Here is a 23621-nt window from a genome sequence, read left to right as displayed (position 1 = left end):
CACACACACACACATATATATATATATATATATATATATATATATATATATATATATATATATACACATATGAAATTAGAAAGCAGACAATCACAATTTTGCATTGAAACCCAAATGCTTTATTGTTCAAACATAATGATTTAGGCTGAGATCACTAAAGGAAATAAAGAGCTAAACAATTGTTACAGTTTCAGAAAGCAGTCAGCCAGACTTCCAGAACTCATGTTTTTGGCAAACACAAACCACAACTTCTATTCTGATAGTTCACAAAAAAAATATTTTTGCTGGCAACTTTATAAACTAATATGCACAAAGACTCAATCGTTCTCCATAATTAATCCACACCACTTCTCATGCCAGGACTTCTACTGGCATAAAATTTCAATAGATGTGTGACAAAGGGGGATACTGCCAGCACTGCTATCTGGAATTTTGTAAATAATTAGATGTCATTTGTGAATATCAACATGATTTATATAAGATGTTTGTGTTACAAATTATTTAGAACTGTATGTCATATGTATATCAAATTGCTGGTACAGAGGTGTGTGTTAAAAAGGTATTTTATAAAGTGCTTGTGCTTAAAATGTAACCACAGTGGGTTTTACTGGAAAAGAACAGAAATGTACATGCACTATTGTAACTATTTAAATGTATATATATTTTAACAGTGGAAAATGGAATACAGGAGGTTAACTTCAGAAAAATAGCTTAAATTAAATTACTTTATGGGGACACAATAAAATATAATACCTTTCAGTTTTCAAGGCAGCTACAGACACAGTGTCTGTGTTGAGTAGCCTTCTGTATTGTCTTCAGAGTGAACTAATTGCTAGTTTTGAAAACATGAAGGAATGTCATTGTTTTATGACTTCCAGCCCCAGCATCTGCCAAACATCCGAGGTCTATGTATTTGCTAAATACTGCTAGCTTCCAGCACTGGGGGTTTCACCTGGGATAGAGTCAGATAACAAGAAATTATGTCATTCTGCAAGCTATCCCAGCAGTAATATTTGAGATATTAATTTACGAAGTCGCTGAGAGAGACAGGGCATTCTCTATTCTGTCTTGGACCTGATAATAACTAAAGAAAATCCATTCACTACAGCATCAGCCTTGCTCTCTAATAGTAAGTTCTTAGGATATAGTAATTCTCTTAGAGTCAGTCAGGAACCTAGAAAAGCTTAGTTTAGATATTTGTCTTTATTTATGTGAGACTATCCTGCAATGTTGTTTTAAATAATTCCTGTGGTTTTGAACTCTGGTGGCACTGTGTATATATATCTATATATATATATATATATATACATATATATATATATATATATATATATATATATATATATATATATATATATATATATATATATATACATATATATATATATACATATATATATATATATATATATATATATATATATATATATATATATATATATATAGTATTGTCTTGTTCTTTTATTATTTATTATTAAATATATTTAAACCTTTCATTGTGGCTGATCTTTGTAGCGATATTTAAGTTTTGAGAGTACTTGCATATTTATTTGGTGATGCTGTGAGGGCCACTTCTAATAGCCTTGCTCTTGGTCAAACTACTATATGTATTAATATTAATATTGCACAGTAAGATTGGACACCATTTGTTAAGGGCCTGAAAGTAGCTGATAAAGGGTTGGCTGGTGGCAGTGATAACTACCTTATAGTCTGGGCAAAAGGGGGCATAGCTAGTAAACCTGCACCAGCCTTCCCAGGTGTGTGTGTGTGTGTGTGTGTGTGTGTGTGTGTGTGTGTGTGTGTGTGTGTGTGTGTGTGTGTGTGTGTGTGTGTGTGTGTGTGTGTGTAAATCAAACTCAAGAAGTGTGTGTGTCAGCTACTTGGGCAGGGACATGAAGCACTGGTTGGACAGAGAGAGTGCTTGGCTTGGCCACTCAGCTGAAATCTCAACTCAATGTCTGTGCCAGTGGGGAGTCTTAGTGGGGATCTGTAGAAAGAGGAAGAAACCAGCCAAAGCCTGACTGTGGTCTCTGTGTGCTCTTAAGGGAAATTGTACTTGATGCATTGAGCTGCATCTGGAAATACTGTGTGTGTACCTTTCATCCACCCAGTGTATGTCCCCCATTGTTGCTAGTGGTGTGCATTGAGGATCCTTGATTCCTGGTCCTGTGGTGGATCATCACAAGATGTATGATGATGTAAGGTATTGCCAGCTATGCCATGAGAAGTAGGGTAGTGGATGTGTAACATATGCCAGCATAGCTAGCTGGAGATTTGTAAATAATATGTTATTTGGATATCAAGCTGATTTGTACCAATGCTTGTGTTGAAAATTGTATTTTTAAAGTTGCTTGTGTTAAAATGTACCAACAGTGGGTCTGCCTGGACAAAAAAGACTTACATCTGTATGTCATACTGTACTGTAACAGTTGAAAGGAATATATTGTAACAGATGATACTGGAAAAGAAGAGATTAATCTCAGTAGAGCTAATTTTGAAAAACTGTCTGAAATTAAATTACCTGGTTTAGGCTATAAAGATTGTATTTTACATTTCTGATTGCAGCCAGAGACTAAATGTTTATGAAAACCAGGACTAGGAATCCTCCTGTATTGTCCTTAGGGATGAACTAATTGCTACTGTGGAAGGGTGGAAGTTTTGAATTGTTTTTATAGCTTCCAGATGCTATAACACATCTCAGCAAAGCTCTGTCTGTGTGTATGGTAACATGTGCTAAACTCTGGTTCGGTTTCTAGTAAAGCGTGGGAATCAGTAGTCAGATGACCAGATGTATGTGATGTCATTCTGTAATCCAGCACTGAATTGTTTTAATACTAGATGAGAGAGAAGTCTCAGGGCAGTCTGTTTTTGAAACCTGACAAAGAAGGAAGACCACTCACCCACATCATCTTGCCTTGCTTTAGTAAGTAATCAGGGAACAGTAATTATTTAAATGACTCAGGAAAATATAGTGATATTAGTTAAGTACTGTTTTTCTGTAACTGTGGAAATCTATCCATGTTATTTTTAATATTTGCTGTGATTGAAACTCTGGTGTTTATTGTAAATAGATACTAAGTATTTTCATGTTATTTTATTATTCATTTTTAAATATATTTAAACTTTTCATTGTGGCTGGTCTTTTAGAGAATATTTTAACCTTTGAGAGTACTTATAATTATTTGGTAAAATTGTGGACACTCTTGAAGGCCTTGTTGCATTGGTCAAACACTACCATTTGTATTATTATTAATTTTACTCAGTATAATTAGGTACCCTTGTAAGAGCCTCAGAGTAACTGGCTTTGGAGAGTGTGTGTGTGTGTGTGTGCGTGTGTTTGCATGTGTGTGAGTGTGAGTGTGTGTGTGTGTGTGTGTGTGTGTGTGTGTGTGTGTGTGTGTGTGTGTGTGTGTGTGTGTGTGTGTGTGTGTGTGTGTAATGAAATCTCAAAGAGTGTGTGTGTCAGCTACTTGGAGCAGGGGCACAGAGCACTGGTTTCACAGAGAGGGTGGTTGAGGACTTGACTTGAAACACTCAGCTGAGGACTCAACTCTACAGCTGTGCCATTGGATCTTACTGCGGGCCTGGAGAGAGAGAGAGAGAGAGAGAGAGAGAGACCCAGCCCCCAGACTGAGTATGTTCCCTCTATACTCTTAAGAGAAATGGTGCTTTGTGTAGAGATCTGCATCTGAAAATACTGTGTGTATTTATTTCTGTTCCAAGTGAATGTCTATCACTGGTGTCAGTATAAAAATTGAGGCTCCTTGATTACTGGCCTAGAAGAAGGGTGTTGCAAGGTGCATAATGGCACCTGAAGGCACTCCAGTACTTATTTCATGCAGTTCCCCTTAAAGGGAACATACTTTTCCACATATTGCATAACATCCAGCTACATAAAAAAATGTAGTTTTTCAGTACTAACAGCAGATACATTCCACATTACTGCCAAATGTGTATCGGTACATCAGATTAAGCCTGTTAACTGTGACATTTTAGCCTTGTACCAGTGGCAAGCACCATGCTTTGTTACAGATGATACCCCTCTAGCTTGAATTCACTAGCTTAAGTGCCATGAAAGGTCTATGGACCCTCAGTAGACCATCTGTATTTTTTGTAGTGAACACAGTGAAGGTGCTCTATATGAAACCAGAACAGATGCAGTACCAAAGCTTTCTGGCAAAGCTTAATGTTGCCTTCCTTTTTGGTGATGTAGCCACTTCTAGTGCTGCATGAGTAGTAACCAGGGTTAAATGGTCTGCTTAATAATAGTAATGTAAAGAACCAAATGTCCACTTAATGGCCAGGCACTTTGCCTGTCTCTCTCAGGGAATATCTGTTTTCTGTCTTGGCCAGTTTTCAGCCAAAATAGTAGATAGCAGATTAGGTATTCTTTTTGTCTTACCCTCTGGAATAACCCTAACCATACTTCTGAGGAATTTATATGTATGGTGAAGTGTTCTGAGAAATCAGGTGATATCAAAACTGGCTCTGAAAATAAATTCTTACTCAGCTGTTCAAAAGGTTTCTCAGCTTTTGGAGTTCAACTAATCTTTTTGGGCAGATTTCTGATAGCAAAATCTGTAAGGAAACATGCAATTGGAGCAAAATGATTACCTGTTTCTATGTTTGGGGCTTAGCCATTCCTTCACTGCTTCAGCTCTTTCCTCTTGGGACTTAACAGCTTCCACCCCACTTCCTAGTTACCACACCTCAGTCATTCCTGCCTTGGACATCGGGGTATTAACAGTAAGCTCAGTCTGTTTTAGAACAGCCAAAATGACATGACCTTCAGGAAAATATGAGTCCCAGTTCTCTGAATGGGTGATTATGTCATCCTGATAGACTACAGTATAAGGTAAGGCTTCAGTATAAAGTCCATCAATGATTGCAATGTAGCTAGGGCCCAGGAAGGCCAACAGGGAGGACCTGTACTGAAATAAACCAGCAGCCATAAAGAAAGCAGTCATCATCTTAACCTTTTCAGTTAAGGGAATCTGCCAGTATCTAGTTGTTAGGTCTACAATGGTCAGAAACTTAGCCCTCCTTACCTGCTTTATTAACTAATCTACCAGAAGCTTAGGGTAGCTGTTAAATTTGGAGCTATTTTTAGGTCTTTGTAAGTCATTACAAAATCAGATGATACAATCTGGTTTTGGGACCAAGAATATTGGGATGTTCTTCAATCACCCTTACTTTTAACATTTTCTGTAGTTCCTCTCATACTGTTTGTTTTTGTGATTTAGGCACCCTGTAGGACTTCAAGTTAAACTTTGTTGCATTATTTGTTTTTCTGTGGTACTTAGTAGGTGTGGTACTACCAGGAAGCTCCAAGAATCCACTTTGTTCCTAAGTAGGAACTTCTGTATTTCTTATTTCTGCAGATTTGAAAGGATGTCATTGACTGTGTTCACAGATGTCTTGCCTTCTCCCAGTCCTTAGATTCTGTTGTCACATTTGCTGCATTAGCATATTCTTTAATGTTTTAAGCCACTGACATAGTACATTTGCTCAATGTATCTTTTCCCCACTTGCCTCATGTTGCAGTACATTTCATTTACTATTTTAGTTACTTCAAAAGGTTATTGCTGTTTGGCCAGGAGCTTGTTGTCTGGTGTTTAAACAAAAGCTAGAACTCTGGTCCCCTACCTGGAGCTCCCTGTTCTGGATGTTACTATTATAAACTCCCTTTTAGTTAGGTTGTGCTGTCTCCATAAGATCTAGTACAATTGGCATTATTATTTTTAGCCTATCCAGTAGATGGGCATAATGCTCTAATATCCCCTTAAAAGTTGGTGTTTCTTCTTCTTCCCAAGTAAATTTTGATACATCCAGTAGAACCCTCCTAGGATGCCTACCATATAAAGATTCAAAGGAACTAAATTATGTATAGGACTGGGACACCTCTTCAGTACTGAATATTGTGTGGTAGAATTTGATCCCAGGTGTTTGTTTCCTCCTTTGTAACCTTCCTCAACACTGACTTTAAACTTATGTTAAAACATCCTACAAGGCCATGCATTTTGGGTGGTAGATGGAAATTCTTAATTGCTTTACCCAGAAACACTGACTGAGGTGCCCTTGTCTTACATTATCTTTTAATATCTATACAGGAAAACTATAAATCAAGTTTATTTGGCTCTGGAGTTAGTTTTCTTAAGAGGAACAGCCTCTGGAAATTTGGTAGCATAAACTAATACTATAAAGATGCACTGAAATCCATTGCTAGACCTTACTAAGTGTCCAGCAATGCTTATAGCTTTCTCTTGAAAGGAACATCAGTTATTGCATTGGTATAACATGAGTCCTGAAGAATTCTACACAGGATTGTTGAGTCCAAGTACTTAGAGCAATCTCTTCAACTAAATAAAATTATTTCTAAAAACAAAATAAATGCAGTTCTAAACCTTTAAAAAAGAAACTTAGTCCAGAACATTTCTTTTATAGGTTTTATTGCAATAAGCACTTTTGTCCTTCTTCAGCTCCAGTTCTTACATTTAAAATTTCTATGATCACAATTCTACTATAAATACCGTTAAGAGTTGGCATAATACCTGTGGGACAACCCAGTTCCACCTGAATGGCCTTTCACTTGCTCAGAATAGTATGCTAGACCCATCTTTATTTGCATGGACGACCTTTCCCCTACTCAGCATGTAGACATCTGATAGGATGTTAGACTCATGTATAAACTCATAATCCATCAGTTTTATATGTGCTATCTAAAATACATTTAAACTGCCAGAACAACAAAACTAAGTCAACATTCCACCTGAGAATAACATTACGAGTCAAGTTTACTGTACATGGATATTGATCATCACTTTTTAGCCTTATGTCATTGGTTCATTTTCCTACAACTGCTTGGGTTACTCCTCCACAATTCTCCTTGTCAAGCTTTTTTAAATTGTTTTATCATCTGTACAGCTACTTGGAATATGTATTCAGAATTCTGCTAGAGATTCATGCTCAAAGTGAGCTGTCTTCTAGATATTCAGATTAGAAGTCAAGTTTATTATGACCTCATAGTGTATTCTCATTAATTCCACTTAATCAGTATTGTTTTATTTTCCCTTCTGTAACCTGAAATAACATTATTACTAATATCTCTCTTCAGTGCAGTTAATACTTTCACACAGTCTGACCACTGCATGTTTTCTAGGTTAACCAAGGATCTGAGGAAGCTTGGACGAGCAAGCAAATGTGCTACTTAGTTAACAGAATCCCCTAATAGGCTGTGGGAAATGATAATTCCCGGTCAACAAATGCTAAATAAATAAATAAAATAAAAATAATGTGGATGTTGTTTTGTTTAACTGAATTTATTTTGTTTTAAGAAATAAAATCATTTAGTTGAAGGGATTGCTGTAAATACTTGGACTGTCAACAATTCTGTGTTGAAATTTTGGTTTGTCTTGTATATGGCCAGGTTGGATTGGAGATACTGAAGTCCCCGTCCATGAGTAACCTTTGATTGTATGATTCCTGAATAATAGGATAGAAGCTATTTCCTGACACTCCAGAAAACTTGCACAAAATTATTTTTGTTACTTTAGTTCACCTGGCAAATAAAAACCTTGGTAGGACTCATGTCTTCATTTTATCCATACCCAAAGGCCACTTACCTCCTCCCTTTCTTTTGTGACCATTGTACATCAAATTGTTTTGCAGTTCAAAATAAGGGTAAGCTGTTGGTGTCACTGTGATGGAGTCTTCCCTGACCACCCTGGATATATTCTCTGTGGCCTAGCTCAGCATTTAGTTTTCTCATTGTGCCTTCTTGAAACATAGTTGGCCTGCTTTGAGATTGGCCCAGAAGTGATCATCTCCATCTGTGCTTCCTGTAAGGTGAAGGGTTCTTCTTCCTCCTCCTCTATGAAGGCAGATAGCAGGGTCTGTGTGTCATACTGCTACATCAGGAAGGGTAGTTAATATCAGTGGTACGTAGGACCTTTCACAGTATGTTCAATATCCGAGGTATTCTCCTTTCTTTGGAGCTCCTTCTACTTCCCTAGTGCTCTCACAGTTTATTTCTTATTTACATAGATTTTAATCCTCTCAGGTGTCAGGGTTACATCTTTTCTGGCCCTTTTTTTAAAGTTTCCTATATTAGGTGTTTGTTCCTCAAAGTCCATAATGACTAGAAGGCTGCCCCCTTCCTTATCCTGTATACATAGTCATATTTTGCTTCTCCAAAGGACTTCAATTGTTATTTTATGTCTCTTTTGACCCCTTGCTCCCTGTGCAGCTAAATGTTCAGGTAATTCTCCCTCTTTCACCTGAGACATATGGGATGGTATTGGCCACTGACTTGGCTCTGTATCCTTAGCTTGAGAAGTCCATTCCTCACCAACATTCTGACTCTCCCTCTTCTTTCATAAATATATAAACAATGGAAAATCCTCCACGAGTGTCACATCCTGGGAGAGGTAAGAAAAGATTGCAACTGGTTGCAGTACCTTCCCAAAGCTAGTTTATATTTTAGCTTAAGCAATGGGGTAGTGCCATTTTCCTGGTGAATGAAAACGGCTTCTGTAGGTTTTGTTTAAGAGTTTTTTACTCAAAAATATGTTGTCCCAGTATGAGTGCAATTATACTTCTTGAGTGAGTCCAGTAGCCTTTACATCTCCTTCCCCGCTACCATTATGACACAATGAGTTCAGCAGTTGTAATATAACAGAATGCAGTCTTGATTAACCCAGCTGAGATCCTATCTTACTGCATCACTTCTTCATTAGTTATCTCTTTGGTTGGTTGTAATATGTACATCAGGTTTACATTCCCCATTACAGTATTTAGCTATGTGCCTCCTCTTCCAAAATTAAAACAGATCTACAGATGTCCATTTCAGTTTTGTTACAGTATTTTCTGTTACTCTGAGTGCCCCTTCCTTAAGCAAGGTTTTAAAACACACAAGTCTCTTAATTACAGGAACAAAGCTTTAAACATCTTAATTGCTACCAGCATGCTTGTTTCTCTCAACAATTTCTATCACTGCAAAACTGTGCTGAGTCCTTGAAAATCTTAATAGAAAGTGACATATGCTTCATTTCATATAATTGTAATGGTACCATTCTCTTCTTACAAATACCCTAGTTATGAACCCTAATGTTATGAGTCGAGCCTGTGACTCCTGCTCTTGCCAGTAAGCATTGTTTTACTTTATCAGAAATATTGCATTCTGAATTATGCATATCCATGAGTTAGGCTGGATGTATTCAAGACTGACAGGTTCTGTCCCATAATTCCTTGTTAGCTATACACTCAAAGGTGCTAAAAAAAGTTAAACAAAACAAAGCGAGGGTTAAACATATTCAATGACAGCACTCTAACGGTTCATTAAAATCTTTATTCGTTGGTAAACACTTTCACTGGTATTAATCCCACTTCTTCAGACCATCAAGATACAAAAGACATGATATCCCTATTCAAATTCCTGCAACAAATCACACCACAGAACAGACTAAAGAAATGATGTCAGTGATAGCAAAGTATCATTCTCTTTGGAACATTCTGTCTTAAAGAGATATGCTTCCTATGACGACTAACTGTCTGAGTACCCATTTTCATGTTCAGTACAATCAAAAACACATATCTTCTTCACATACATACCCAACTTAAGCAAATAAATAAACATCCTATCCCAAAACAAATTTATAACTCTCTATCCCAAAAAAAAAAAAAATCTTTCTAATGATCATCATATAATTATAATATATAAATATACCATACAATCATATACACACATATAACATGAAAACAATGACAACATGTAAAAATTGTTAATCTACAATAAACATAATATAAAAAATACATTATACAAAATTGATCACATGAATCAGACATACTCAAAAGACATGACTCAAAGCATATAAAATCTTAGACATATCAATTTAAAAAATACATTCTCTAAAAAACAAAAGTAAATGAATTCACTCAGAATAGATGCTCACCAAAGGATTCACAGAATAGGGTCTAATTAATATGGGACCTAAGTAATGTCTCGGTCCCATCACTTCCATAAACCTTACACTTTCAAAATTGGTTTTAACGGCACTTTATCATTCAAACCTCTCCCTTTAGTATTAATTAAACCCTGTTCTGTAGATATTTTGATGAGCATCTATTCCGAGTGAATTTATTTATTTATTTTTTATTGTTTTCATGTAATTACTCTTTAGTCTGTTCTGTGATGTGATTTGTTGCAGGAGTTTGAAAGGGTTTTATATAGGGATATTATATCTTTTGTATCTTGATGGTCTGAAGAAATGGAATTAATACCCGTGAAAGCGCTTACCAACAAATAAATATTTTAACAAACCTTTAGAGTGCTGTCATTGAATGTGGTTAACCCTCGCCTTGTTTTGGTTCACTTTTTTAGCAGTGTTAATAGTTTATTTTTTAATTTTAAGTGAACCATTAGTCAGTCCCGCCACGTACAGTAATTGTCTTTATACACTCATAGGTAACCAAGCAGGCTTCCAGGTCTTTCTTTTTGGCCAATGGTTTAAGTGGAGGCATCTTACAGGTGAGCTATCAGTTTGGTTTCCACTGCTGTACCCTCAGCAGCAGTACTTTTAGCTGGGGAGTTGAGGCTCTTGGCAAATGCCTCTAGACCTCTGGACAGCTTACAACTTAGGACTGTTACTACAGGACCAAAGCACTAACTCACCAAATACCAGCAAAAAAAGAAAAAAATTACTTGTTGCAAGAATTTACACTGAGCTGGCAAAGACAGGTGGAATCATCAGAACATCAGAAAGGTGTAGGTGTAAAGTCACAAATGTCTGCTACATCCAAAAGTGTGGAAAATGGACAGTAGGCATCCTCAGTTATCTTTTGAAAACTTACATTTTATTGTCAAAACATAAAGGAAAAACTCAGCAAAAGAAATGGTGCAGTTTAGAAAGCGATCAGTCATACTTGCAGGACTCAGATGGTGGCTAACACAAAGCACAGTGTAGGTGCTGGGAGGCTACAGCAGTACTTTTGGTGCTGTCAGTAATCCACAACACTTGTGCTACTAGGCCTTCCACTGGCACTAAAGCCTCTCTGTGCTAAACTCTACCTCAGAGCTGATGCTGTTTGCTCAGTTCATTTTTCTTTCACACAGGTATGACAGTTGTCACTCTGTCTCTTTTTTTTATTTGCTACTAAGCCTTTTCCCTCATGGTAAGTGTCTACATGACTATACTTATAGGCACTGTAGTCCTTATACCAAGTGTTTCCCCTTAAATGGGCCACAGTTTCCCCATATTTAACAAAAAGTCTTTCGTCTTTTCCCGGTTAGGGGTTGCCACAGCGGAACTCCGGTCCGCTCATGATTGGCAGTGGGTTTTTACGGTGCCGAGTTGCCAGCCCAACTCCCAACCTTCAAAGAAGGCACGCCCATTCATGCTTGCACCTACCTGCATGTCTTTAGCATCACTCGACCACGGGGAGCACATGCAGACTCCACACAGAAGGCGCTCCAGCCGAGAATCGAATGGGAGAACCTCTTGCTGTAAGGCGACAACGCTAACCACTGCACCACCGCAGCCCTTTCCCCATATTTAACATTTAGATATATTTATGCACTACAAATGGCAGTTTGCAGAATTAACAGCAGGTACATTCCACAGTACAACAGATTATGCCCCTGAAATGCCACATTTTAGCCGTCCTTATATCATTAGCAATCAACATGTTATTTTATAATATAATACATTGGAGAGTCTCATTATGGCAAAAGTGCATTTTATTTATGGTGCAAATATGTTAATCCAAAGTTGCTTTAAACTTAAAAAAGAAAAGAAAAACAAGAGGTATATTCCATGTAGTTCTTCTTGATGTTGTAGGTCAGAATAGTCCTCCAGGTACATCAATAACTTAGACACCCATTAAATCCACAGATAAACTCTTGGTTCTCCACAATCCAAAGTTTCTGCTGCTCCATAGGTAAATCCACAGCCTTTTCTTGGTATGGTCCCAAGAGTTTCCACACTTGGTCTTACAAATCCCTCCCCAAGAACAGTAAATGCTTCTGGCTGTTGGGCTTTAGCCTTTCCTTTTAACAGCACTTGAGAATGTGTTGTTAAAGATTTCATTATAGTATTATATTATTTATGTACTATATGAGGATAATACAACCACTGAAGTCACATCTCAAACTATTAACAGTGATAAAGGATGATAATCTTACATTTGACCTGCATATACAAAATTGTATAAGAAAAACTCATCAAAAACTAGGCATGTTTTACAGAGCCAAAAACTGTTTCAGTGATGCAACTAAAACTACACTTGCCACTGCTTATCTCCTCATGACTCTTCTTTATGGTGCTCTCATCCTTACTAACCTCCAGGCTTCACAAAAACTGAAATTTGAACAGTGCTATAAGAAAGCTCGTAAACTTGCAGCACATACCCTTTCAGAACCCACCACTGTATAGCACTAAAAAGCCTGAAATGGTAGGAACTGCCACGTCAACTAACATATATACAACTTCTTACCAGCTATAAAATTATCCAGCATCCATCTGCCTGTCCAGCACTAAAAAACATTCACCACAACTATGTTCTCAGTCGGTCATTGTGATCCATAGACCAAAAACACCTGTTTGTCTACAAACCTAACAAATATGCTGGGCATTCTTTGTACTTGGGCAAGGTTGCTAAGGCCTGGAACTCCTTACAATCACATCAGTACCCACCCTCCTATCTTTCAAAACCACTCTGAAAGACTTCTTAGCTAAAACCTGGCTCTGTTCATTCTCAAAACTCAGATAACCTATATCCCTAAATCTGAACAAGTATCTTTTCATTCGTTATAGCACATTACTCTCCCTTCTTCACTTACTTCCTTACTGCTATCTAATTCTCTTCTCTGATGTTCTCTCTAAATATACCACAAGTCTGTTTTTCCTTCACTTCATATTACAATTTCTATTTGTATTACACAAACTTCCCTATAATTTCTCTACAGACTGTCCAAAATTTCTGTAAATACTAAATTATTGTTATATAACTTATATTCATTCTTAATCAATGTGTTTATATTATGTCAGATTTGTTATAATTATTTAAACTCCACGTTTTTGTTTTATTTTTGAAGAATGTAAAATTATTGTTCTTAAAATGTTTTGTAGTAATTTGAAGCTTTTCTCTCAGGGCCTCTGCTGAAATGGGCTTCTATCCAGTCTGACTTTCGGGTAAACAAATGTCAGTAGATAAAAATAAATAAAATACAGCATTGCTGCCTATTTCTTGTTTTTACTGCTGTAATATATAGCACATAAGCTCTTTTATACAATTCAAACAGTCACCCTGTCACATTTTTACTGGGGTATATTCAGGAATCCATAACAATGACATTAATGACTTGAACTGTTGGAAATCTTGACCTGTTATGACATCATCTGTTAAAATGGATAACTAAGCTACATGTAGTACTTTCCCAATGAACAACATTCTCTAATACATTTGCTGTGGGACTAAATAGCATGTAGATCTATATTTGGAATCAGAGGTATGAAAGGAAAATAATTAGGTCTCATTTGAAATTCCATACTGGCATCACTGGACTAACAAGACCCTCTTGACAAATAGGTGTTGAGTTTTTTGTTATGAGCTTCTTTCCTTCAGCTGGAAAATCCCTAGCAGGGTGATTAAGGTTACATTACAAATCCCCACACACACACAGAGATCTTTCTGCTTAGTCATTGTTAGAATCCGAAGTCTGAAAGGAAAATACTAACTCTCATGTAAGATTCAAACCCAAGACCTGCAGCATTTCATGCCAGTGTTATTGCTGCTGCCCTAACAAGAAAAAGCTGTTAATTCCACAATCATCACCTGTCTCACAAAAGGCTCTTTTCAGTTCAGTGGCAGTAAGAGTAGCAGTAAGTGCTTCTTACATCTGACTTTGGCAATGTCTAAGCAGAAGGCTTGTGTGCGTGTGTGTGTGCACGTGTGTGCGTGTGTGTATGTGTGTGTGTGTGTGTGTGTGTGTGTGTGTGTGTGTGTGTGTGTGTAGCTAGGTCTACAATTGTTAACTTTTAGGATCATCAACATTGTGGACAGAAACAAAAAAGGCAGCCTTCCATAATTGTGGTATTATACATCATTAATAGTGTAGTCATTTCCACAGTAATTGGCTTTCTGGTACAAATAGCCGCTGTCCATCATAATTTAAGTGGAAAGCCATCCTTTTTTCCTAGCCTCTGTGCTGACAGCTGAAGACTTGAAGGAAAGCGTTTGTATGGTCATACTGACCAGTTCTGCCTCGATGGACATTCTGTACAAACAAACAAGTCAATATGACTGCATAAGATAAGTTAATACAAATGCTGACATTAGATAACAGTATAGCTTACCTTCGGTCATCATATGGAGGAGGTGTTGTCCAATGATCATAGTTGGTTTCTACTCGATACCATCTGAGAAAAGAGCACAATAAAATTATGTCACAAAGATATATCTGAACAATACAAGAGAAGACTGTTATTCTTAAAACAAGAAACAGAACTACTGAATCCAGTACTACAAACGAAATAATGGCCCATGCTGTTTGCCCTTTCTCCTGCCTACTGGTTAAGCTACAAATCTAACTTAACCCACATTTCTTTATTTGTCCTTTTCTATCACTCATAAGAATTGTATTGTGCCTGAGCAATGCATACTTAAAGGATTTTAGTACTTGGGTCTCTTCCACTACTTTATGAAAAATATGTGACATTATTGCATCCTAGCACCCTAGGTGGTTGGACTGTGCAGAAGTGGGTGTGGTCTTTGTGACTTGACATACTAAATGACCACTATGTCATGTGCAAATAACGCATGATTGACCACCATGGCGAACTTTGCCCTCACTTCACTGTAGTGCGATTTCGGAGTTGGTACCTTTAGTTGGGGTGGTGTAAAAACGGAGCCCCCCACTTGGAGGGTTTTTTGTTTTTCTGTTTGTTATTTTGTCCTGGTGGCCAAGTGGTTCCTTTCCTGGGGTTTGCTTTTTGTTTGACATAATGAAAGTCGATGAACTGAGGGTCAAAGAAATGGGATTCCATAAAGTAAGTATTTGATGATGTGCAGTAAATCCATATATATATATATATATATATATATATATATATATATATATATATATGTATACATATGTATATATATATATATATATATATATATATATATATATATATATATATATATATATATATATATATATATATATATATATATATATATATATATATATATATATATATATATATATATATATATATATATATATATATATACATATATATACATATATATATATATATATATACATATATATATATATATATATATATATATATATATATATATATATATATATATATATATATATATATATATATATATATAGACATATATACATATATACATATACATATATACATATATATATATATATATATATATATATATATACATATATATATATATATATATATATATATATATATATATATATATACATATATACATATATACATATATATATATACAAGTATATATATAGGTATATATATATATATATATATATATATATATATATATATATATACATACATATATATATATATATATATATATATATATATATATATATATATATATATTTGGGTTCAATGTGTTTGATCACATATTCGTTACATCAAAAATTTAGTTAGGAAGATTGTTATGTCGAACTGGCAGTTCGTTGTACAACATCAGCATTTGTTTTGCAGGATCATTACAGAGTGGGAGTGGAATTTTGCCCTTTTTGCTGTTTTGCAATCTCAGAGATAATATATATAATTAGGGGTATATATATATATATATATATATATATATATATATATATATATATATATGTAGGGGATGAGGAGGGTACATCATAAAACTTTATTTCTTCAGGGTGAATGAGCACTGACTGCACAGCCCCATCCTGCTAAACTGGGTTTTTTCCAGTGATATAACTAATATGCAATCTCAGACTTGACTGGGCAAAATTCAGGGCTTTATGCCTGTTCATAGGTTCATAGATTATAGGTTCATATCTATCAATCTATGAACTTATGAATCTATATAACTACTATGCAAGCTCAGATTGACTGGGCAAAATTCAGGGCTTTATGCCTATAGAGCACTGAACCAGTTTTGTAGCAGATCCTTTTTACTGTCCATATATAACATTGTACAGAGTCTAGAAGGAGCGATGTGGCTCCTTTTCTGATTATGCAAAGTTATGCAACATGGTTGATACAGTAGAAGATGCAGACTTGATGAAAGAAATTTGGCAAGTGTGATTTCATAGATAGAATTAGGCTAGCCAAATGTGCCCATATTTCTGTACCCCCCCCCCCCCCCCCAGGATTTGTGACTATCAAGCTTATTGTCAGGATTAACTTTAAAAGTGGACAGGGTTGTACTGTTTGACATATTTTGGAAATTTATTCCAAAGGTGGGGGATACTGATATGAATCTGTCATACTACTGTGTCTTAGAAATTTGTTGAAGAAGGTGTGTACTTCAGTAAATATTTGTTCTGTGGAAGTGCAGAATTTCAAGGAGAATAGGATCCTTCATGGCCCAGTAAGCTAACCTTAAGTCACCTCAGAGGAGTTCATAGGAAACTGAGTAACAGGAAAGAGTTGACTGCCTCTTATGGCCTCTCAGCTTAACTTAAAGGCTTGAGGTCTGTGATCTTTTTAGTTAGGAATGTCTAAGGTCTGTCAAGTGTGCAATACACTTTGTACATGCCAAAGGGGGCATTAGGGTGTGTGTGTGTGTGTGTGTGTGTGTGTGTATATATATATATATATATATATATATATATATGTGTGTGTGTGTGTGTGTGTATATATATATATATATATATATATATATATATACACACACACACACACACACACACACACACACACACACATATATCAAGCGTGAGAGAGAGAGAGCAAACCAGCCTAATGCCCTTATAAGAAATTAATATCCTGGAAGTAAAACTTCCAAGACTATATCCTTAGGGACAATAAAGGATTTTCTAATTACTGTGGAGCTAGGATGGTCAAAAGATATTAAGTTATCTACAAAGATACCTGCATCTCTGGAGACTGTAACAATTTAAAGGGATGTATCTTTAGTATGACACAAGGTGGAAATGTCTTTTATTGCACAGAGAAATATGTACATGAAAGACTAAGAAATCAAGGCCCTGCCTCCTTTACTTACAGAATTCATTGTGTTTTTTATACTTCCTTTCATTAGGAGCAATATTATTGTAGCAGTCAAAGAAGAATCTCTGACCATTAAAAATAAACACTACAGCATTAATTTTGCTAACTAAGATCTCCTGACTGCTTGTTTATGACATTCCATATTAGGCACAAGTTCCAAATTCCCTGAGAGAACTTTCTACTCAGAAGATATTTCTAATACTTTTCTAGCCCTATTATAATTTTTAATATTATACAGGAAGCAAATCAACAGATACATAATGGTTAAGATTTCATTTCACTTATGAAAGCTTATTAAAATTAAATGTACTCATTAACATTTTCCTTCTCTGTACTTCTTACCCTTCACACATTACACCAATCATTTGCATAATTTAATTCTTGCTGTCAAAGCCAAATTGATTTGAGGCATGGGATAAGAGACTTCTAATATCAGTATGTATGAGATCAGAAAAAAATATTTTCTACAGATTTGTATATAAAACTGGTGAGACTAAATGGGCTTGTAATTACCCTGGTCATGTAGGGCCTAGGTGCCCTAAGGGTGGGAGGTTGGCATAATGGTTAAAGTGATTACCTTCCAAACACAAGGTACAAGGTTTGATTCTCACATGGGGTAATTGGCTAGGCTTAAAATGGACCACAACAGCAGTTAGCCTAGTACTATTCTACAAACCTATGAACCTTCTTTATAGAATGGCATGACAATGGCTGCTTTCCAAACATAAGGAATGTAACCCATGTACGGATTGAATCAAATTACAGAAATTAAGAAGAAACTTGGATAGGTCATATAAGGCACTAGTAATTAGGCCCTCACAGTCTGTTATCATTCAGAGAGAGAAGTGAGGACTTGTTTTCCAGTGATTTAGGGGACAGCTGGGACCAGGGAATGAGGGAACAATTATAATTGCACTCTGGTGTAAATCTGGTATTAAATCGGTCAGCTAGGACATTAGTATTTCCAAGAGATCTGAAGAGGTATTACAGTTGTGAAGAAGCATTGCCCAGTGGTGTTAGCTCTTAAGTTTCCTAACATAGTTAGAGAGGCTTTATAGTAGTTTTTGGTATAAATGGTGATGATAACTTTATGTTCAGCTTCAAATTTCCTAATAGCACTTTTAATCTCATTACTGGCTTGTTTTAATGTTCACTTTAAATGGAAAAAATGAAAAACTCTAAAAAATGCAGTACATGAAATTATGGATAAAAAAATACAATAAAAATTATAACAAAAAAATAGCATTACTAGATAAGGAAAAAACATTTTAAATAGAAAAAAATGGATTCACTGCAAAACTCATGCACTGCAAAATATGTGAGAAATAGAACAATTATTCTGTGAAAAATACTACATTCATTGTGGCATATAAGAAATAAAAATAATTATAAAAGTTGAGACTTGCTAAAAAAGAAAAAGAGCAAAAGAATAGGTTGATAGGAAAGGAAATAGTGAGAACTTAGTTAAGAGTTGGTGGTCTAATTCCAAAATTTATTTGGGAATAGTAGGGATTTGACACAGAAGTAAGGCTGGGGAAAGAGAAATAAAAGTAGAAATAGCTGGAGAAAATAAAATTTCAGTAGAAAAAGATTTAGGAGTGAGAGTGGGATTATATAGAAATGAGCAAATTGTGAGAAAGTTTCATTATTATTAGTTAAAAATGATTCTGAATAATTTTGGGAGAGAAATTTGTTGAATAAGAATTAGTACATGAAATGAAATATGGGGTGCTGACCTTAACCTGGGAAAGTAACAAAGCAATAGAGACAAGAGTTAGAAAGAAAAATTATTTATTTTATCTCTGAAACAGTTGGAGGAAGATGTAGGTCAACTTGGAGGGGGGGGAATGGAGACCTTTGAAACATAGGTGGAATAGAGAGAATTATCAAAGAAGTTATGTGTAGGCCACGGTGGTGCAGCGGCTGGCATTGTCTCCTCACAGCAAGAGGCTCTCCAGTTCTATTCTCGGCTGGAGTGCTGTCTGTGCGGAGTCTGCATGTCCTCCCCATGGTCGAGTGAATTTAAAGACATGCAGGTAGGTGCGTGCGTGTGTGGGTGGGCCTTCCTTGAAGACTGGGCTGGCAACTCGACACTGTAAAAATTCACTGCCAGTCATTAGTGGACCGGAGTTCCACTGTGGCGACCCCTAACCAGGAAAAGACAGAAGACCAAAGGAGTTATATGATTTTCTAACAGAAAGTAGGTTTGTGTCTGTACAGCAGAGAGGTTTTGAAGGAGTGTACTATTGTAGCAGACAGTTAAGAAAGAAACACTTATCAGGAAACAAAAATGTTATGAGCTTGTTCTAACTGTGTGAATCTTGGTAATGAATTTTCCAATTTTGTTGTAACGTTGTTCTAATTTTCAATTTAAGATACTATTAATGTTTGTAAGGAAAGATGAGGAATAAAGTAGACTGGAAATGAAATAGGTTGATGCAATGTTTTTTGAAAATGTGAGAATGAGAAGGTTAGAGACACTGTAGAAAAGATCAATTTTTTGAGTGTCTTTTTATTTCATTTGATAACACGAGATACAATCATCCACTGCTGTATATACACAGTGCTTTCAGGTTGTGGCAGCTCTCCTTATCCATAATGAGGAACTGAATCTGATAAGAAGGATTGTGGATGTATGCTTGCACGTTCCCTCTAGTTACGGTACTTATTTTGTTTTTGTCTCCCCACCTGATTTCCTTACTTTTCCTTCCCCTCGCCCTTCACTTTTAGTCTTGTGCTTTCATGTCCTCCCCAATGCTGTCTTCTTCCTTGTCTGTGGATTTGTTTCATCCTTTCCTGTTCTCTTGTTTTTATATCTCTGACTTGTACATTGAGTTCCCACCTTGTTTTGCATTTGCCTTTTCCCCTACTGTCTTTTCTTGCTACTGATGTCTGATTTCTTCTCTGTATCTAATGATGTTCTAACGCCATATCTTTCTCCTACATGTTAACATTCTTTTACTGTTCTCCCACTTCTTAATTTTATTTATTTTATTATTTTCCTCAAGATGTTGACATTCTTTATTTTGGATCCCATGGTTGTGTGTCTGTTGCTCCCGTGCAATTATTAGCAATTACAGATTTTTACTTCTCCACCCATGGCTAATATCTGTTCCCTTATTTTCTTTTCAGTGTTTTCATGGTTTGTGTATAGTCCTAAAAGACATAGTTCCTACTATGTTCTTCCCCATTCTTCCACCTTCTTCTTCCATATCTTTTTTTGCCAATTTGCATTACTAGAACATTTGTATAATTCCTGCCTTCTCTGTGCCACATCTATAACATGCATCACCTTTTCCATATCCTTTATGTTTTTTTCTTGAGGGTATTAGATACCACCTGTGCAGTATTCTTATCTATGTATTCCATTTTCTGTTTAGGAATTTTGTGGTGTTAGCCAGCCTCCATACCTCTAGCCATTCCTTAGCTGTGGCATTTCCATCATTCTTTTCCTCCCAGCTTTCCCTGAGTCTCTGTCTTCTTCTTCTCTTTCCTGCCCAATGCCATTGTAAATCAGTACACTTCTCCCTTTCCCTTTCCATTGCATGCATTTTTTATCCATGTCTACTTTCCTTCAGTGGTCTCCACTGCCTTGTTCCCTTACATTCTCTCCTATTATTCTTAACATTTCTTCCACCTCCCTATTCCTCTCATTTAATTGGTGTTATCTATCATTTTTGGTCTTCCTGGAGGATTTGCCCTAGCTTGTGCCATCCCACTACTGCTATGATTCTTTTTTCTTCCCATCCTTCTTTTCACTTCTCCTCTTTTTCCCATATCCCTCCCTCTAAACCTATAATGTTTTGCAGTCTTTCTTTTAGTCCTGTTTGGTTTAGTGCTAGTTAGGTCTTTGCCTTGTAGTTTCTCCTGAAATTTTCTGTACTTTCTCTCTCTCTCTCTCTTTCTGTTTTTCCTCCCAGTCTGTTTCTTACCTACTTTCTTTTCTGTTGTCCTTAACCATTGGTTTATGGTGTAGGCTTTGGCCTACCTCTCAAAGGCTGGCATTCTCCTCCCTCCTTTGTCTGTGCTTGTTCTTAGTCTTCCTTTATTGATCCTTGCCTTCTTCCCTCCCCATATGAATTTGTCACAGTGGCTTTGCATGCATTTAATTATCTTTTCCTTCCAGTCATGGGAATATGTCTTAGCATATAATCTATGTTGGGATTTATCATCATTTTCACTACATTCACCCCGTCTGTTAAGGTTGTGCTCTTGCCCCTCAACTTTCTCAGTGTTTCTTCTGTTTCTATCTCAAACTTCTTGTAGTTCTTTTCACTCGTCAAACTCGCTGTCTCCCATACCTCTAATCCTAGGTGCTCCTGACCTCACTGGTATCAGTCTTGCAACTCCTTGATCCCTGCTTACTCCTATTTTTACACACACTGTTTTCTTTAGGTTACACTCGAGTCTTGCCTCTTGGGTGAAGGCTTAAAATTTCTTTATAACTATGCCTGCTGCTTACTTTATATATTCTGCTAATAGGATGCAGTCATCTGAGAATAACAGGAACTTGAAATTCTAGTTGTTGTAGTGCTTCCTTTACCTCAATCGCCAGGACTTCCATTGCTAGGATGAAAAAGCTTGGGGATAGTGGGCAGCCCTGTGTTGTGTCCCTTTGAATGAAGACCCTTCATGTGTATTCCCCATTTACCCTTACCTATGCTGATGGGTGTCTATGCATTGCTTTTATTCAATTCTTGAATGCTTCCCCCTTTCCCGTTTTTTTTCCATTTTCACTGCCTCTTGCCCCTTCTCCCACATATTTTCAATACTAAGGGTACATCTGTTTCCCAATTTATCATTTTATGACATTGTATGTGCCACAATTTTACATTGCATGCTTTATTACATTACACTGCTTTGTCAATGTTGTTTCTGTCTTTTAATAAGAGGAAAAAGAATGTTAATGTATATACACATGTGCACTAATATATCTGTTAAGTCAGTCTTAGGGGTTTCTTGCAAATGTCTTCTACCTTGCAGATACAGTACGTGGATACCACCTAATATCCTACAGTCTGATTTGAATTAGTTTGAATTAAAAGTTGCAGTTATGGAGCTCTTCTAATTGCCCATGAGCACCACTGTTCATCTCATCCCATGCTTCCTTCAATGCACAGTGTTGTATCTTCTTATATTATAACAAAGGACTGTAGGCATACTAGCATAATGCATTTATCTTTAGGGTGAGTGTTTACCCCCTTTATAAAGCACTGTAGTTCTTAGACTCCTTCCCTGTATCTTCCATAAACTGCCATTATCTGTTGTACTAGCTAAGGACTGACTACTGTAGTTCTTACCTGCCCCTTTCAGCATGGTCCTTCTGTTGCTTCTTCTTTGTGGATTATGCCTTCTCTCTCCTGGGTTTTACGACAATCCTTTCTTTGCTCCTACTCCTGCTGGCTTTATATTCTCTTTCCCTGTTTTCTTGGTCCTGTAATTTTTCCATTTTCCATTTTCTGTCCTCTCTTTCTGGGTCCTTCAGGACTTTGTTTTCTTGGATTGTGCTAGTACTCAAGCTTCCCTTTGTTGTGACTGGTGGTTGTGCTTCCACTTCCTGTATTTTTTTTTTTGGTCATAATCTGAGTTTGTCTTCTTATGCTGATCCACTTGATTAGCTGTTAAATCTTCCATTTTATCTTTTTGTTGGGGGGGGGGGGCATGTGACCTTTTTTGTATATCTCCATCTGTCTGCTCCTGGGTCTAGTGCTTTCTGTATTGACTTGTCAGTGGAGGTAAGAAAAGAACATTTTTAAAGGGATTGGTTTCTCTGGTAAGTAAGAATGGAGTAATGAAAGAGAAGTACTTAATGAAAGAGATAATGATAGTTTGATGTGAGAGACATGTGATATGAGGTTGCATAGCACAGGGTTAGTAGAAGAGGCAGTATAACAGGGAGAAACACAAATACAAAGGTCTGTGTGTTGATTAGGAGAATGTAAATATGAGGGCAAATTATGGCTATGGTTGTTTCACTGATATTTGCATCTTTAAGGGGCAGTTCTAGGGCAAGAGATAGTGGGAAGAGTTCCAAGAGAACAAAAGTAAGGATACAGACTACCTGGGAAATGAGGGTATCAAAGGACTGAGAGAAAACGCTTGCAAGTTAGTGTGCGGCAATCACTTTGCTCATTGGCAGAATGAGGCTCCTAGCATTAACTAGCTATAACCAGGAGACTCAAGTAAGAAGAGTAAACTGAGAAAAAAGTGTGTAGTGTTAGGTGTAATTATTCTGATAACAGCTGGCAGAATTGCAAATCTTTCAATATAAGGATGAATAATGTGGTTAAAAAGTCAAACACAATACATAAAAAGGAGTATTCTGACCAGGCACTGTGCCACTTTTAAGTGTAATAAACTAAGGCAGACTAGTACAGCATTCAG

General features: G+C 36.4%; 1 protein-coding gene across 5 annotated transcripts in view; it reads right to left on the bottom strand.

The window, feature by feature from the left end:
- Nucleotides 1–23621, bottom strand: part of NAAA (N-acylethanolamine acid amidase) — a 775135-nt gene that overhangs the window by 278502 nt on the left and 473012 nt on the right. For all 5 annotated transcript variants that reach the window (XM_044061226.1, XM_044061225.1, XM_044061227.1 and 2 more), the window contains one exon: nucleotides 14352–14414. In XM_044061226.1, the coding sequence (XP_043917161.1) occupies nucleotides 14352–14414 (63 nt within the window). The remainder of the gene's footprint in view (nucleotides 1–14351; nucleotides 14415–23621) is intronic.

This window comes from Protopterus annectens, chromosome 2.part0 (genome assembly GCF_019279795.1).
Source record: "Protopterus annectens isolate FY-2018-M chromosome 2.part0, PAN1.0, whole genome shotgun sequence".
Taxonomy (NCBI): Eukaryota; Metazoa; Chordata; order Ceratodontiformes; family Protopteridae; genus Protopterus; species Protopterus annectens.
This window is presented reverse-complemented; position numbering and strand designations above follow the sequence as displayed.